This window comes from Cyprinus carpio, chromosome A21 (assembly GCF_018340385.1).
Source record: "Cyprinus carpio isolate SPL01 chromosome A21, ASM1834038v1, whole genome shotgun sequence".
NCBI lineage: Eukaryota > Metazoa > Chordata > Actinopteri > Cypriniformes > Cyprinidae > Cyprinus > Cyprinus carpio.
This window is the reverse complement of record NC_056592.1, coordinates 786,561-806,560: the sequence shown is the minus strand read 5'-3', so window position 1 is coordinate 806,560 and position 20,000 is coordinate 786,561. Positions and strand designations below refer to the sequence as shown.

At 33.7% G+C, this 20,000-nt stretch overlaps 2 protein-coding genes across 2 annotated transcripts in view; both read right to left on the bottom strand.

Annotated features, from left to right (window-relative positions):
• Positions 1 to 2,084, bottom strand: part of LOC109102320 (WD repeat-containing protein 7-like) — a 276,531-nt gene extending 274,447 nt beyond the window's left edge. The window contains 2 exon segments of the mRNA XM_042778494.1: positions 93 to 264; positions 1,924 to 2,084. Coding sequence (XP_042634428.1) covers positions 93 to 251 — 159 coding nt within the window. The 5' untranslated portion in view covers positions 252 to 264; positions 1,924 to 2,084.
• Positions 2,085 to 4,672: 2,588 nt separating this feature from the next.
• LOC109081701 (alpha-adducin-like) overlaps positions 4,673 to 20,000 on the bottom strand; it is a 36,164-nt gene continuing 20,836 nt past the window's right edge. Inside the window, 5 exon segments of the mRNA XM_042778493.1 lie at positions 4,673 to 5,580; positions 15,976 to 16,035; positions 17,388 to 17,572; positions 18,196 to 18,392; positions 18,779 to 18,876. Of these exon segments, the coding sequence (XP_042634427.1) occupies positions 5,306 to 5,580; positions 15,976 to 16,035; positions 17,388 to 17,572; positions 18,196 to 18,392; positions 18,779 to 18,876 (815 nt within the window). The 3' untranslated portion in view covers positions 4,673 to 5,305.

Here is a 20,000-nt window from a genome sequence, read left to right as displayed (position 1 = left end):
CACACCCGAGCGCTTATAACCCTCACAACATCCCAACCCTGGAAGAAAGAAAGTCTTCTGGGTCTGGATGAGCGCAGATGATGACCTCTCACCTCCAGCTCTGGGGTCATGTCCCAGATGCAGATCTGTCCATCATGGCAGCCGGTGATGACGGCGGTCAGATCGTCCAGCACCAGCAGACTGGAGATGCAGTGAGTGGGCGCACTGCGGCCCCACAGGACTATGGGTAATACCAGACTGTTTCCTGACATGTTCTCTGTGACACTGAAGAGAGAGAGAAAGTGAAGCGAAACCATCAGACCCAATCAATGCACGGTTGGAAATTCCAGAAAACTAAAATGAAGAAGTAGAGAATATACAGTATATAAACACACACACACTGAATATACTATAGATATATATTTATTTATTTATGAATTTATATTTATATAAAATTGCCATTGCTTCTGATAAGGTATAAGAAAAATAAATAAATATTATTTTAATTATTTTTATATTATTTAAATTTTTTTGCAAATAAAACAATTTTTTTTAACAAAGTATAGCAATTATATAAACTCTTTCAGTGTGATATTTGATAAAAAAAATTTAATGCTACCAAGAGCACGCATTAAAAAATGTCCATTAATGACATGTATTTGATCGTGCATTTATTTAATATGTCTAGATGAACAAACAAAAGCCTGAGCATCAACAGATATTACTAGAACAATACCACGCAGAAACTAGAGACTAAGAGCACTTAACAGAAGTCTCTCTGTGTTCTGAAATCTGTACGAAAAGCATCTGTTTTGGTGAAATTTAAGTCAAATTTCCTTGACGTAATGCATTTAAACAAATCAGCAGGCATGCACAATCAAATAACATCTTTAATAAAGGTCAAATAAAACGAAACACAGCTGAGACGGCAACACAGTGCTGAATCTAGAATCTAAAACCTATAAAAGATGATCATGAGCCAGAGAAACCAGGCCAGGTCTAACAATCATCTTACGTCCGTCCAGTGTGTTTTAAACTTACAGCGGCTTTCATATCAAGGCAAAACACTGCATGAATCAATAAACGCTCAAATTTTACATGATATAATACATATAAACACTGCTGGTCAAAAGTTTGGGATCAGTAAGAACTGTCATGTGTTTTAAAGAAGTCTCTTCTGCTCATCAAGGATGCATTTATTTGACCAAAAAAATCAGTAATATTGTGAAATATTATTACAATTTAAAATACATTTTTACTGTGTGAATCTCTGTTAAACTGTAATTTATTTCTGTGATGTGCAGCTGTATTTTCAGCATCATTACTCCAGTCTTCAGTGTCACATGATCTTCAGAAATCATTCTTATATGATGATTTATTAGTTTTTGCTGCTTCATATTTTTTGGGAACCTGTGATTTACTTTTATTAAGATTCTTGGATGAATAATTTTTTTAAAAAAAGAACAGCATTTACTTAAAATAGAAATCTTTTGTAACAATATAAACTACCGTTAAAAAGTATGTGGTCATAAATTTTTTATTTATTTATTTTTTATCTATTTAAAAAAAAAAAAAAAAAAAAAAAACTTTTATTCAGGATGTGTAAAATTGATTTTTTTTTTTAAGTGACAGTAAAGACATTTTTAGAAAAGATTTCTTTTTTGAATAAATGCTGATCTTTTTTCATTCATCAACATAATCCTTAAAAAAGTATCACAGGTTATATAATATACATTAAGCGGTTTCCAACATTGATAATTAAATAAATCGGCATATTAGAATGATTTCTGAAGATCATGTATGTGTTAATTGTGTGTATGATTATAGTGTGTATATTGAGCTCTGGCTCGTCTGTCAGTGTGTTTATCCTCGTTATTATGTGACAGCGCGGCTCTCTCCGCTTCCGGTCGCGGGACAGGTTAGATGTCGGTGTGTTTCACTCACCGGAGCCGCTCTTTATCGTCTCATGCTCGTCCTGCCGTTGATTTCGTGAAAATATCGCACCGATTCGCGTTACTTCCGCAGCGGCTCACTGATCAGCTGACGGGAGCACGCTCGTGCGTCGCTGCGTCACGCGGTGACGCCACCGCCAAGGCCTCTGCTGCCCCGCCCACTGGTAAATAACACATCTGTTTATTATAATAATGTAAATATTCGAATGTGTTTAAATCTGAATGTACACTGCTGTTCAAAAGTTTGGAATTTTTAATGTTTTTTAAAGAAGTCTCTTCTGCTCATCAAGGCTGCGTTTATTTGACCAAAAATACAGAAAAACAATAATACTGTAAAATATTATTACCATTTCAAATTAAGTGTTTTCTATGTGAAAAAATCTGTAATTTATTTCTGTGATGCGAATTTTCAGCATTATTACTCCAGTCTTCAGTGTCACATGATCTTCAGAATTTTTTATTTATTTTCAAATTCACATAGAAAACAAGTTATTTTAAATTGTAATAATATTTAAAAATTTTACTGTTTTTTTCTGTATTTCTGATCTAATAAAAATTTAAATGCCAAATTCACATTTGGGTTCAATGTGAATGTTGAGACAGATGATAATAATCACTAATAAAATAAAACTAGAGAAAACAAAATACTAAAGCAAAAATAATAATAATAATAATAATAATAATAATAATAAATAATAATATTATAATAATAATAATAATAATTAGAAAAGACAGATGATAATCAAAATATAATCTTTCCATTGATGTTTGTTAGGAGGAGCAATATTTGTCTGAGATACAACTATTTGAAAATCTGGAATCTGAGGGAGCAAAAAAATCTAAATATTGAGAAAATCATCTTTAAAGTTGTTCAAACGAATTCTTAGCAATGCATATTACTAATAAAAATTTTTAATAAAGTTCAATTAAGTTTTGATATATTTACGGTAGGAAATTTACTAAATATCTTCATGGAACATGATCTTTACTTAATATCCTAATGATTTTTGCCATAAAAGAGAAATCGATCATTTTGATCCATACAGTGTATTGTTGACTATTGCTACAAATATACCTGTGACACTTAAGACTGCTTTAGTGCTCCAGAGTCATAAATGCATTATGATTTCAATAGGATCTTTATAATATTGCCTACATTAACTAGTTATATTAGATCAGTTTTATAAATCAAACAATCATCAAATCAAGGCTGATTTTAAAGATGGAGTTTTATTCATGGCTGCAAAATAAACAGTTCCATGAAAAAATAAAGAATTGTGGTTTTAAAATCATATTACATACAATTATTCTGGGAAAAAAAAGAACAGCATTTAGAGATTCAACAGAAACTGGAAATGAAGAAATCATCTAATGTGTATCGTTATGAATAAATCAGCTGAAAAGATCAACAGAAAAGTGAAGAACAGAAGCTCAGCAAAAGACATGTGCACCATTAAAATTAAAAAAATTTCAAAACTCAAAGAAAACTTATAAAACTCAAACTGCAAGTCAACAAAAAAAAAAATATTTCACTCCTCTCCGGATTTGTATATGTGTTAAACTCAAAGAGAACTGATCAAACTGCACAGGCTAGTCAACAAGAGATGAATCTGTGAAGAAACACACAAGTCATAATTCAACGCCAAATCAAAAGAATGAAAATCAAAGTACATCCTATTTTGAAAACCACATTTTAATTAATTTTATTAAATTATTTTTCCCATACTTTTCCTTCATATTTTCATTACCATGAAATTCGTTTTTTAAATAAAATAAAATAATAATATATAAATAAAATAAAATAAAAAAATATATATTGTAATTATTTCATAAATTCAATATTTATTAATTACTGTAATTAAAAGAAAATGTATATTTGCAAGTAATCATTTTTGATTTCCATAACTGTATTACAGCAAAGTGGATATTTATGCATTATAGTGATTTCAGGAAAAAATTAGAAAAAACAATAAAAAAAAAAAAAAATTCATCATATATATACACTTTTTATGATTTTTTTTTTTTTTTTAAATTTGGGGTGAAATATGAACCGAAAAAAAAAAAAAATCTCATTACTGCAATACAGAAAAAGTATAAAGCATATTTGCAAGTATACATAACGTATTTGTTGTACTAAATGTATACTGATTATAATAAATGACAAATTTTGAATGATTTCCATTATTTTATTTTTATAATGAGGATATTAGATTATATACATTATATGCATCAATGGTCCTATAAATGGGTAACTTTTATGCTTAATTCATGTTTTTTCGTCTAAATTTGGGCTGAAATATAAATTGGACGCTTCTTTGTGAGATTCACTCAGAGATGCTGTATTAACTTTATTATTCAGGATGGTTGAGTGAATATTTTCACAGTGTTTGTACGCGAACCATCATCATCATCATCATCATCATCATCATCATCATCATCATCAGCAGCAGCTGTTTGAGACGTCTGTGATCAGCTACACAAGACGTTCAATAGTGTCATCTACAACAAAAATAAACAAAAAAACAAAAATAACTAAAACTAAAAATAAAAAAAAAAATATATAAAAAAGAAAAAGCAAACAGAAGTCACTCATATTACTGCAGGACGAAAGTCACAGCTAGTTTTAAAACAACCTTTACGTGAGAAGAAAAGTGTTTTTTTAGGACGTTTTAGTAACAGGAGACTTGAGATACAGATAAAGGGCGACTCGCAAAAAAAAAAATTCATTTAGTCCAAAAAACTTGCATTCAGAAATTAATTTCTTAATAAGTAAGAGATTTTGCATTATGGCTTTATTTTCATAGCAATTAAAAACATTTTGACTCATTTTGGATTTCACACACACACACACAAAAAATGTATTTTGCAGATAATTGGGAGGGAAATGTGCTTATTTGTTATGTAAAATATCACAATAAAAGCTTCATCTTCTTTAAACCAAACAAAACATGCCTTTATCGTGAAATGTGTGATAAACAGGTTATTTCCATCCAAAAACAAATCAGAATATTCTGGTCTAGTCTTACAGGTTATGATCATACGAGGCATTTCTCTGCAGGTGTTTATAGATGTGATCTGAAGACTCGTAAACATGCAGCAGAGCAGAGACTCCATTAAACACCAGGAGGAAGTCTTTCATCGATTCATTTCCTCTAACAGTAACATCGGATACATTTGCGATACATTGTAGCGGTTGTTGGTTTATAAAAACAGACGTGTTGAACATGACGAGCCGCACTTTAAACTGCACTTCAGCCAGCATTTATTAAAAGAATAAAAACAATCTGAAGCTTTAATAAAAAGATCGACACGCTGAATGTGAACATGGTACAAAAACGAATCGATTTCAAGCCGGAGGCCTGAGCAAAGCTTCCTCACTGGGTTTCGGACTTCTTTTTGTTTTTCTTCAGGAACGATGGGGTGCGAAACTTTTTCTTCTTCTTTGACGGGGATTTGTTGGGCGATTCGTCGCTGCCGTGATCACCAGCCGCGTCGTCCCCGGCAACAGGCTCCTCCCCTTCTGACTGAGGGGCGGGGTCTGCCTGCTCAGGGGCGGGGTCTTCTGCAGGGAGGGCGGGGTCTTCGAAGACTTCGTCGGGGGTCAGATCGGGGAGGGTCTCGTCTTTAAACGTCTGCTCCTGCTGTGCCTCTGTGGAGGAGGAGACGAGAACGATGAGTTTGTAATTAGTTTAAGAGTCCAGGGGGAACTCAAGCTTGGCTCGGACCGTAAAACTTCAATCCCTGTAAAAGTACACCGATGTCCAGATACAGATGCTAATCTTCAAACTGGTACCCAATGCAATTACCTAATTAACAAACACTAATCAACACAACAGAGTTTCAGAGTGAATTATGAAAAAGCCTAGTTTGCAAAATTAGGACCTTAATTCAAGCAACTGTTACTATGCTATGCTCTCCGACGCGCAGTAAGAGCCGCCAAACTCCGATACAGGGAACGAATAGAGTCACATTTCCAGCTCAATGACTCCCGACGCATGTGGCAAGGACTAAGAACCATCTGTGCCTTTGGAAATAAATCCTCTGCAGAGGTGAGAGCAGATCCGTCGCTGGCTGACGAGCTAAACACTTTCTACGGCCGCTTTGAAAGCAATCTGAGCAGCGCGAGTCTGCCGATCAGCGCGTCAGGAAACAGCATTCAGAGCAGCGATAATCATGTGATCACCGTGTGTCTGAGGACGAGGTTCGGAGGGCTCTAAAGCGAGTGAATGTCAGGAAAGCAGCCGGACCTGATGGGATTTCTGGCCGTATTCTGCGGTCCTGTGCTGATCAGCTCGCTGGTTTGTTTACATCCATTTTTAATGAGTCTCTTGCTACATCGGTGGTTCCCACCTCCTTCAAAAAATCTGTCATCATCCCTGTGCCTAAGAACAATAACCCCTCTTGCCTGAATGACTATCGTCCAGTTGCCCTCCACATCAATAGTCATGAAGGTCTTTGAGGGACTGGTTGAAAAAAACTTCATCAGCTCCTCCATCCCGGATACTTTGGACCCTCTTCAGTTTGTGCTTATCGCCCAAACAGATCCACTGATGATGCCATCTCTCACATCCTGCACTCTTCTCTCACACACATTGACAGCAATAACAGGAACTATGTAAGGCTGCTATTTATCGACTATAGCTCAGCTTTCAATACTATAGTCCCCATCACGCTAGCTTCTAAACTCATGGACCTCGGCCTGAATTCTTCACTATGCAACTGGATTCTGGTTTCCTCACCGGCAGACCTCAAGTGGTGAAAGTAGGCCAGTTCACCTCTAACTCCATCACCCTGAACATAGGAGCCCCACAGGGCTGTGTCCTGAGTCCCCTGCTCTACTCTCTCTACACACCATGACTGCGTGTCTTCCCACAGCTCCACATCTATTATTAAATTTGCTGATGATACTGTGGTTCTGGGCCTCATTTCCAACAATAATGAGACCGCATACTTGGATGAGGTAGAGAAATTAAACATCATGGTGCCAGGACAATTGTCTCTCTCTGAATGTGAGCAAAACTAAAGAGCTGATTGTTGACTTCAGGAAGAGACAGCAGCAGCCCTATACTCCTCTAATGATCAGCGGGACCCCTGTGGAGAGGGTGAGCAGCTTCAAGTACCTCGGTGTAAACATCTCCGAGGACCTGACTTGGACTACACACATTCAAACACAGGTTAATAAAGCCAGGCAAAGACTGTACCATCTGAGACAGCTGAGAAAATTCAGGGTTTCACCTGCAATCCTGAAAACTTACTATTCAGGGGCCATTGAAAGTGTATTGACTCAGTGTATATCAGTGTGGTATGGGAACAGCTCCAGTCATGACTGCAAAGCCCTGCAGAGAGTTGTGCGCTTAGCTGAGCGCATCTCAGGGTCTGCTCTCTCCCCTCTCTGCAGGACATCTACCTCAAACGCTGCAAAAGCAGAGCTGTTAAAATAATCAAGGACTCCATTCACCCCAGTAACCATCTTTTCACTTTGCTGCCATCTGGTAAGCGTTTCCGTAGCCTGATGTCAAAAACTGAGAGACTTAGGAGGAGTTTCTTCCCCCAGGCCATCAGGCTCCTAAACTCAAAAACAAGCCTCTTAACATCTTCATGTCTCCACTTAATATTCACTTTATCAGTAAGATATTCATCATTCACTACCTCACATTGACATACTGAAAGTGTCAACCTGTTTGCACATTTGCCTCTTGTACATTCCTGTGTATCTCATTATTTAAGACTACAGTTTACTTTCATGCACATTATTTTCCACTATATATTTAATTCTACAGTATACATCTCTTTATATATTTATATTTTATTCTTATATTTTTATTGTTTACTTTTATTCATTCTTTCATAGCTATATTTATGTATATTTTCATCTGTGTTGTATTCTTTAATAATTGCAATGTCCATGGAGCGTACCTGACTCACATTTCACTGCTGGTTATATATGCTCTATATAATTGTGTATGTGACAAATAAAAATCTTGAATCTTGAATCTTGAATCTTGTTAATATTAATGCTTTACCGAATATATACAGGACCCTGCATTAAATGTATTATTTACATTATTATTATATTAAATTATTTTTCATGACAATGTAAATAACACTAGAACATTAAGGCAGTACAGTTTCAGTTATTATTGCAATATATTTATGTAGCACAAATACATTTCTGACAGCATTAAAAAAAAATCAGGTTATACTTATATTTAGCAAGAGAAAAAATTAATAGAATATTGAAAAAGACATTTGTAAGCAGTGTTTAACGATCCATCCATCTTTCTATCTATCCATCAATCCATCTATCATCCATCCATCCATCTTTCTATCTATCCATCTATCATCATCCATCCATCCATCCATCCATCCATCTTTCTATCATTCATCCATCTTTCTATCTATCCATCCATCTTACTATCTATCTATAATCCATCCATCCATCCATCCATCTTACTATCTATAATCCATCCATCTATCCATCTATCTATCTATCTATCATCATCCATCCATCCATCCATCCATCTTACTATCTATAATCTATCCATCCATCTTTCTATCATTTATCTATCATCCATCCATCTTTCTATCTATCCATCATCTATCTATCATCATCCATCCATCCATCCATCCATCCATCCATCCATCTATCTTTATCTAATTCATCCCATCCTTCTATCTATCCATCCATCTTTCTAACCAACCAACATCTATCCATCCATCCATCTTTCTATCATTTATCTATCATCTTATCCATCCATCCTACTATCTATCTATAATCTATCTATCCATCTATCATCATCCATCCATCCAGCCAACACTCATCCATCCATCCATCCATCCATCCATCCATCCATCCATCCATCATCCATCTTTCAATCATTCATCCATCCTACCAACATACATACACCCTTCTATCTATCTATCTATCTATCTATCTATCTATCTCTCTATCCATCTATCTATCTATCTATTTATCATCCATCCATCCATCTATCATTCATCCATCTTTCTATCATTCATCCATCCATCCATCCTTCTATCTATCCATCCATCTTTCTATCTATCTATCATCTATCCATCTTCCTATCATCTATCATCCATCCATCCATCTTACTATCTATCTATAATCTATCCATCTATCTATCATCATCCATCCACCAACCAACCCATCCATCCATCCATCCATCTTTCAATCATCCTTCTTTCTATCTATCATCTATCCATCCATCCATCTTTCTATCATCTATCATCCATCCATCCATCCATCTTTCTATCTATCTATCATCTATCCATCCATCCATCTTTCTATCATTTATCTATCATCCATCCATCCATCCATCCATCTTACTATCTATAATCTATCTATCTATCCATCTATCTATCTATCTATCATCCATCCATCTTACTATCTATCCATCATCTATCTATCATCATCCATCCATCCATCCATCCATCCATCCATCCATCTTTCTATCATTCATCCATCTTTCTATCTATCTATCATCTATCCATCCATCCATCTTTCTATCATTTATCTATCATCCATCCATCCATCCTACTATCTATCTATAATCTATCTATCTATCTATCATCATCCATCCATCCATCCATCCATCCATCCATCCATCCACCCATCCATCCATCCTTCAATCATCCATCCATCTTTCTATCATTCATCCACCCTTCTATCTATCTATCTATCTATCTATCTATCTATCTATCTATCTATCTATCTATCTATCTTCTTTCTATCATTCATCCATCCATCCATCCTTCTATCTATCCATCCATCTTTCTATCTATCATCTATATACAACCAACCAACCCACCAACCATCTATCATCTATCCATCTTTCTATCATTTATCTATCATCCATCCATCCATCTTACTATCTATCTATAATCTATCCATCTATCTATCATCATCCCTCCATCCATCCATCCATCCATCATCCATCCATCTTTCCATCATCCATTTTTCTATCTATCTATCATCTATCCATCCATCCATCTTTCTTCTCATCTATCATCCATCCATCCATCCATTCTTACTATCTATCTATCTCATCTATCCCATCAATCTATCATCCATCCATCCATCCATCTTACTATCTATCTATAATCCTATCCATCTATCTATCATCATCCATCCAATCCATCCATCCATCCATCCCATCTTACTATTCTAGCTATCCCCCTCTATCCATCTATCTATCATCCATCCATCCATCCATCTTACTATCTATCTATAATCTATCCATCTATCTATCATCCATCCATCCATCCATCCATCTTACTATCTATCTATAATCTATCCATCTATCTATCATCCATCATCCATCCTCCATCTTACTATCTATCTATAATCTATCCATCTATCCATCATCATCCATCATCCATCCATCCTTCCTCTATCTATCTATAATCTATCCATCTATCTATCATCCATCCATCACATCCATCCCATCTGTACTATCTATCTATAATCTATCTATCCCATCTCTATTACATCATCCATCCATCCATTTACTATCTATCTATAATCTATCCATCCATCTATCATCATCCATCCATCCATCCATCCATCCATCTTTCTATCTATTATAAGCTATCCATCTATCTATCACCATCCATCCATCCATCTTACGATCTATCTATAATCTATCCATCTAGCTATCTATCATCCATCCATCCATCCATCCATCTTACTATCTATCTATAATCTATCCATCTATCTATCATCCATCCATCCATCCATCCATCTTACTATCTATCTATAATCTATCTATCCATCTATCTATCATCCATCCATTCCATCCATCTTACTATCTATCTATATCATCTATCCATCTATCTATCACATCCAACCCATCCATCCATCCATCCATCTTACTATCTATCTATAATCTATCCATCTATCTATCATCCATCCATCATCCATCTTACTATCTATCTCATAATCTATCCATCTATCTCATCATCCATCCATCCATCCATCCATCTATACTATCTATCTCATAATTATCCATCTATCATCATCCATCCCATCCATCCTCCATCTTACTATCTATCTATAATCATCCATCTATCTATCATCCCCATCCATCCATCCATCTTTACTATCTAATCCATCCATCAACCCATACTCATCAACCCATACTCTCATCCATCCATTCTTACTATCTATCTATCATTATCATCTATCTATCATCCATCATCCATCCATCTTACTATCTATCTATAATCTATCCATCATCTATCCTCATCCATCCATCCATCCATCTTACTATCTATCTATAATCTATCCATCTATCTATCATCATCCATCCATCCCAATTTACTATCTATCTCCATAATCTATCCATCTCTATCTATCTATCATCCATCCATCCATCCATCCATCTACTATCTATCTATATCCATCTATCCATCTATCATCATCCATCCATCCATCCATCCATCCATCATCCATCCATCCATCCATCCATCTTTCTATCATTCATCCACCCTTCTATCTATCTATCTATCTATCTATCTATCTATCTATCTATCTATCTATCTATCTATCATCAATCCATCTATCATTCATCCATCTTTCTATCATTCATCCATCCATCCATCCATCCATCCATCATTCTATCTATCCATCCATCTTTCTATCTATCTATCATCTATCCATCCATTTTCTTATCTATCTATATCTATCCATCTTTCTATCATTATCTATCATCCATCCATCCATCTTACTATCTATCTATTCCATCCATCCATCCTATCCATCATCCATCCATCCATCCATCCATCCATCCATCCATCCATCACCCATCCATCCATCCTTCAATCATCCTTCTTTCTATCTTTCTATCATCATCCATCCATCCATCTTTCTCATCTATCTATCATCATCCATCCATCCATCTTACTATCTATCTATAATCTATCCATCTATCTATCATCCATCCATCCATCCATCTTACTATCTATCTATAATCCATCCATCTATCTATCTATCATCCATCCATCTATCCATCCATCCATGTACTATCTATCTATAATCTATCCATCTATCTATCAATCCAATCCATCCATCCATCCATCTTACTATCTATCTATAATATATCCATCTATCTATCATCCATCCATCCATTCAATCTTTACTATCTATCTATAATCTATCCATCTATCTATCATCATCCATCCATCCATCCATTTATATCTATCTATAATCTATCCATCTACATATTCATCCATCCATCCATCCATCTTACTATCTATCTATAATCTATCCATCAATCTATCATCATCACCATCCATCCATCCATCCATCTTACTATCTAATAATCTATCCATCTATCTATCATCCATCCATCCATCCATCTTACTATCTATAATCTATCCATCTATCTTACATCATCATCCATCCATCCATCCTCCATCTTACTTTCTATCTATAATCTATCCATCTATCTATCATTCCATCCATCCATCTTACTATCTATCTATAATCATACCATCTATCTATCATCCATCCATCCATCCATCCATCTTACTATCTATAATCTATCTATCTATCCATCTATCTATCTATCTATCATCATCCATCCATCCATCCATCCATCCATCCATCCATCCATCTTACTATCTATCTATAATCTATCCATCTATCTATCATCCATCCATCCCATCCATCCATATTACTATCTATCTATAATCTATCCATCTATCCTATCATCCATCCAGTCTATCCATCCATCTTTCTATCTATCATCTATCTATCATCCATCCATCAATCCATCTAGATTTGTAATGTTTTTGAAGAGTCTCTTCTGCTCATCAAGCCTACATTTATTTCATCCAAACTGCATCAAATACATAAACGATATATTATATCTACAAATAACAACCAAACACGCATACGCTCACTAATATCTGACATCTACAGAGATGAACCAACCGCACGCTCTAAAACACGTTAGAGATTGCTGGAACGATATCAAAATCAAAATAAATCAAAAACAAAATCGTAATATTCATACATGACCTGTTCTGCAATACTAGACATCAAAGATCCTTGATGCTTATTGTTACAGAAGTTAGAAGAGGAATAAAAGGAGACGTTTCTAGGGAGAGATTTGTTGCTAGCATGATCGCACCGAACTCCAGACGGTTTGAGAAACATCGACTTCAATTATTATATCAATCAGCTGTTCTATGGAAAAAATGACATTAAATCATCTATACCTATGAAATAACATTAATATATCCATAATAATGAGGTGACGTGTCTTTGGTCTTACTATGCACAATTCAGTGAATTATTTTTATTATTATTATTATTATTATTTTTTTATGGAAAAAAAGGCTTGTTTTTTTTATAATTCAAATTTTTGGTAACGAGAATGCTTTATAAATATAATGCATTATAAAAGTATTTTTAATGCATAAATCGAGTTTTGTATTGCATTGATTATGACAGTAGAGTATTATAATCTATTCATCGTTACACCTTTAGTTTAATGCAGTAAAACACAACAACCAATCAATTCCAGACGTAACACGAAACTGCTAATATTTTAATGCATTTTAACTTTGGTTATAATTGCTTAAAATGCATTATAACATACATTATGAATACTGTTATAATGCTTTATATAAAGTCTTCAAGTGTTACCTATGAAAATAATTTAACAAAAAGTTTGTTAGTTGTAACAGCACGGAAAAGTACCACGAACTATTAATGTCTTAGTTTAACAGGTTTACACCCAAACAAATTCTATTAATCAGTCACATTATAGAAGTTAAATGTTATCGGAAAATTGCTTTTTGCATTAAAAATTGTCATAAAATTTTATTAACCTCCTCCTATGATTTTTTTTTAGTGTAAATTATGAAAAATTGCTTGATTTGTATTAAAAAACTATTTTAAATTCCTCCTATGATGAAAAAAAAGTTACATTTAAACAAAATCGACTCAAATCTTGATGAATTCAGTCACATTATTGAAAAGAAATATTTGCTAGTTTTTTTGCAAATTTAAATGTAAGTTAATATTTTTATTTAAAACTTTCTTTAAATTTGGATAACTTCCTTTGCTTATTAAATAAAAAAAAAAAAAATAGTAGTGACAGTATGTAAAGAAAAATGAACCAATAATGTCATATTATTACAGGTTTACATCCAAACAACTCTCCAAGTTAAATGTTATTTCACGGGATTTTATTTCTTTATTTAAAAAATTTAATTACATTTTATTAACCTCCTCCTTATATTAGTTTTATTTATGTATTTATATTTATGTATGTTTATTTTTTTTTGAGTTGTGACAATACGGAAAAGTAAAATTAACCAATAATGTAATTTTATTACAGGTTTACATCCAAACAAATCTTGTTCAAATCAGTCACATTATAAAAGTTAAACGTTATTTTATGGAATTTTAGTTATTTACTAAAAAAAATAAATTACATATTATAAACATCCACCTAATATGAAATTATAAAATTAATTTATTTATTTTATTTATTTATTTAAGCTGACATTATAAAAGTTAAATGTTATTTTATTTATTTTTTATTTAATAAAGTCATTACATTTTATTAACCTCCTCCTCATATGAATTTTATTTTTATTTATTCATTTATTTTTTTTATATTTTTTTGAGTTGTGACAGTATGGAAAAGTAAAATTAACCAATAATGTCAGTCTAAATGATTTAAATCCAATCAAATCCTAAAAAATCATTCACATTATAGAAGCTAAATGTGTTTCAGTCTTCTGGAGCGGAGCAGATCATCCCTCACAACAAACAAAACCCAGAGGAACGTGAGGACAGAAGATGAGAGTTTGACAGCAGAGGAGTGAGCTGAAGGCGTGCGTGAAGGAAAGAATACTCAAGCATGTGTGTGTGTGTGTGTGTGTGTGGGGGGTACTTACTATGGTAACAGGTACTCTTTCGCATTTCCATCTCCTGATTGTGACGCAGCCACGAAGAAGAAAAAGCACAAGTAGAGAGAGAATGTCTATGCAGATCAAATCACAGCCACCGGGTTAAATTACAAAGAAACTAACAGAAACCCTAAAGAGACGCACAGAGCACTGGAAGTATAGAAGAAGAAATGAGCATGAAGGGAGAATGAGGACTTTTAAGACAGGCGATGTAGATTACACCTGAATTAAAGAAGAATTTGACATTTCTGATGACATTCAGGCCCTAAAATACTACCAATCGACTAAACTGCATGGTTTACTAGGAACCATACTCAGTATCAGATACATAAGGACAACAAATGTGCTTACAAAAAATGTGTTAAATATTTATTCAAATATATTTTATTTAACTTTTTGCTTTATTTTATTTTAAAAGGCATGTAGTATAGATTTATAATATTAGCCTATTATTATTATTATTAAAAGAATTCTCATATTAATTATTGGTATCAATGTCAAAAAGGTGAAAATGTTGTTGAATGTTGTTGAAAATGTTTATTATATTGAAACCAAACAAAAAATGTTTATTATATAAAGAATAAAACCCAACATAACAGCTCCTATTTTGATAAGATGGGTGTAATCCACAGTAATAAAGACCAAGAAGGTAGAATAAAACCTTAAAAATATATATATTATATATATATATAGATATATATATATATATATATATATATAGATATATAATTATATATAATAATAAAAAATAAGAATAATAATAATAAAAAAATAAAATAAATAAATAAATAACTATATATATATATATAGATATACATTGGTTAAAAATTGATATATTTATATATATATTTCTATTTCATTTTTTTTTTTTTTAAATAAAGATTTTGTCATTAATCTTCCATTAAAATGGATTTCAGTCAGCTGTCATGATAACACTGCTGTTGAAATAAGTGTCGAGACAGATTCTTCTATAATTATGAGGGTAAACTAAAACAAAACATCAATGCTTCCCTTTGGTCTGTTATTACAAACAGCAATAAATGTCTAAAAATGTTAAGTAACGAACAAAGACTCGTGCTCTGAGAGCGGATGGACGTACCTTCCTCCAGACGCACAGGTGAGCTGGGGACCTTCTCCTCTTCAGCCTCCGGTGTCTGACCTACAGAGAACACAAGCAGCTTCACAGCTCTGTCTGGATATACAAACCTGCTCAAATGCACAGCTCTAAAAACAAAAAATAAAAAAAATTAAAAGAAACAAAATGACATGTTACAAAAGTGGATAATAACAAAGCGCACATGGAGCAGTGCACTTTTGACACTGAATGAAGGGAAAAATCTGTGCAATGCATGTAAATATGATAAAATGTGTCAAACTGAGCTGAGTAGTGCACTTTTTAAGTAGACAAAAGCCTAAAAACTGCCAAAACATATCAGCAGATGATGATTCTATGCAACTCAATCACCATGAGCTTAAAAAAAAAAAAACACACATAAAAAAGAAACATTTGTTACTTAAAACTAAAATATAATATAATAAAACAATTTTTATAAAAAAAAATTTCTTTTTCAAATTTTGCAATAAATTTTCAGGTTTACATACTAAAACTAAATTAGAAATAAAAATGTATAATAATAATAAATAATAATAATAATTATTATTATTATTATAAAACTAAAATTACAAAAAAATAATTTACTAAAACTAACAAAAGTTACAATGAAAATGGATAATGTAAAAATAAACACCAATTTAAAATATTAATAAGAATATTATATTAAATGATACTAAAACGCACAAAAAAGGTAAAATAAAATAAAAATGGATAAAATAAAATAAACACTGATTCTGAATATTACTAAAAACCATTACAGTATATTAATGATACTTAAAATCAACAAACAAAATTAAAAATTACAAATTCAATAAAATTCAAATGGATGATATTAAAATTAATACCAATTCAAAATATTTTACAAAAAAAAGTATATTAATGATACTAAAAACACACTTGTCTGACTAGATTATATAAATTTGATTCTTTCTGATTTAATAAATCATTATATATGATAACAGTATATTATAATTTATTAATCTAACATTAGTAACATTTATCTGCATTATAAAGTAAAAAGGAAAACCACCAAAGAAACACCATGAAACAAAGAAACAAGATTTAAGGAGGAGTTTCACCATCAACACTGAGTCAAAACCCAGTTCAGATTCAGATTCAGATTCAGAGACCCCACAGACAGGTTTAGCAGTAAATCCCACTCCAGAGGACAGCGAGGAGCCCGCGGGGGACTGTCAGTCCAGGATTGAGACCGGAAGAGCGGACGAGGGTGACAGTCTTTATTTACAGATCCAGAGCAGGGAGGAGGGTGGGATGGAGACAGACAGGTGTACTGGATCACCAAGGTTCAAAACCAGGGACAGCGAGAGTCAGGAAGACAGAAAGAGCCGAGCGCAGTCAGAGTGAACCCAGAAAGAGGGGCCTTCCGCAGGAGGTACCTGCAGACGGCTCAGACTCAACATCACAGCCCAGAGCTTTCAGCACCGCCGAGAGAAACTCCTTCTGAGGGGATCCTGGAGGATCCGCAGGGCTGTCCCGACCCGACTCAGTGCCGCGGCTGGAGATTATGGAGGGCGGGGGGGTCGCAGTGGCCTGCGGATCCCCTCCTTCCCGCACGTGACGTCTACATTACGTACTCATCCTGGACCCCACCCCGGCCCGAAAACGACTCTTCGACCTGTGCTAAATGCAGTACAACAGTTTCTCTCCTGACCTGTGGAGGGCGCTGGTGGGCTGCGCAGGATTCACGTGCAACAAATCCACAACTTTGCACAAAACCCTCATTTGTTTGGCCAACATTACTTGTGCTCATACAACTGCTCAAATCATTAAAAAAAATACAAATAAAATAAAAATCATAAAATATTAAAAAAAAAAATAACTTTCAAAAATTTTAAGTAGGCAAGTTTTTTTTTTTTTTTTTAAGAAATTAATATTTTTTCTCAGCAAGGATGCATTAAATTGCTCAAAAGTGACAAACACATTTACAAAAAGATCATGTGACACTGAAGACTGGAGTAATGATGCTGAAAATACAGCTGCACATCACAGAAATAAAAAAACACACTAAAACAGATACACACACAAAAAACAGACATTTTAAATTATAATAATATTTAACATTTTTACTGTATTTTTGATCAAATAAATGCACCTTTGGTAAGCAAAAAAAATGTATTGCCTCCCCTAAACTTTTGAACATATATACATTTTTAAATAGCATCACAGGTCATTCTTTGCATCCGCTTCAGTCTCAGTATTGATCGGACAGTATTTGTGTTCTTACCTTCTGTGCCTTTCTGCTTGAGCTCCACTTCCTTGCGATACTCCTCCAGCTCGTGGTCTGTGAGCTTGTTGAAGGGGTTCGGTCCAGTTTTACTGACCACGACACGAGGCTGGTACTCCTTCTCGATGATGGCTTTCGACGCGGTCACTAGCTCCCCCTGCAGGACAAGAGAGGATAAAGACACAAACACAGGTTCAGCACAGTCACTGCTTAAATCTACACCAAAAGATCAAGAGTTAAAGAGTTCAGCAGGGTGTCATCTAATAAGACGCTGAACCTGATGCCCATTTAAATCTGTATTCACCTCTTATTATTCAGTGTTATTTCTGCTGAAACGCAAAATCCCAGCACAGACCGTAGTCAAGAATACAATTACTAAAACAAAACTGTGGAATCTGAAAGTTGATGACAATTCTGAATTCACTGTGTTTTTAATAACTAAAGGGCCTGAGTGTTTTGTGTTTATCTGGATGTGAAGCTACAGTATTGAAACTGTGTGTGGACTGATGTTTTCAGACGTTACGGTATTATCGCAGGATGTACCTTTCGAACAGACCTAGAGGGACTAAAGCTCCCTGAAGGGTCAGTGCCATCAATAGAGTCCGTACAGTCTGAGAGAGGAGCGTCCTGCAACAGTAGAGCTGGTGAACAGCGCACAACCCCACCACACACACACACACACACACACACACACACACGTAACGAGACAAGCCAGAACCAATGCATACAAGCCACACACACACTAGAGCTTAAAGTGGTCATGAAATGAAAATTCACCTTGTCTATTTTCTAAATGCATATTATTGAGCTTATCCTGAACAACTAATCTGCGTGTTTTATTTTTTTTAATTAAAAAAAAAACAAAAAAAAACCACACACACACAAAATAATATTTTTAAATACTTATAATTTTTTAATAAATAATAAAAAGAAAAATAAATCATTTTTATTTATACAAATTTAATAACAAATTTAATAACATTGTTATAGCTGCTGCAACTGAATGATTTTGATAGAATTTAGATAATTTTATCAGATTTATTACTGAATTTAGTTTAGCTTAATTCTTCAAAAATGGTAAGTGCTGACCCAAGTGCCCGTATAAGCAAGATTAATAAAAAAAAAAAATATACAAGCAAAAATATATATATACAACAGGTTTATCACAACACATTTATATCTACACTTTTTCACAAAAAAAAAAAAAAATATATTTTAATTAAGCCTACAGACCCAACAGCTCCTAATAATACAATTATAAGCAGTCTGATGAACAGAAATATTTTTTAAGCTTTACTAATGTTTTCTACTGCGTTGTTTGCTACGGTTAAAGGGAAGAAAACTGTATAAACTAAAATGAATAAATGACAATTTAAAAATTAAGGAAATATACAAATATAATACATCATAATCACACCAGGGTTATTATTGTTAACTTAAGCCATTTAAAAAAAAGTGCACTTGAAATAACACACAAACACACATATATAGTTATATATATAGGATATATATATTACATTTTATATCTTTATTATAAATATATATTATATATATATATATCTAGTATCTATATATATATATATCCTATATATATATAGAATATTTTCATTTAGAGTTTAACAAATTTATTTTAACACACACACACACACACACAGAGATGATCCAGACACACAGAAAGCATGTCGTATAGAAGCGTATGGGCAGGCTGGAGCGAGACGGTGAATTCATGGGCTGCAGCTCCACAAACCAAACCACACACAGATAC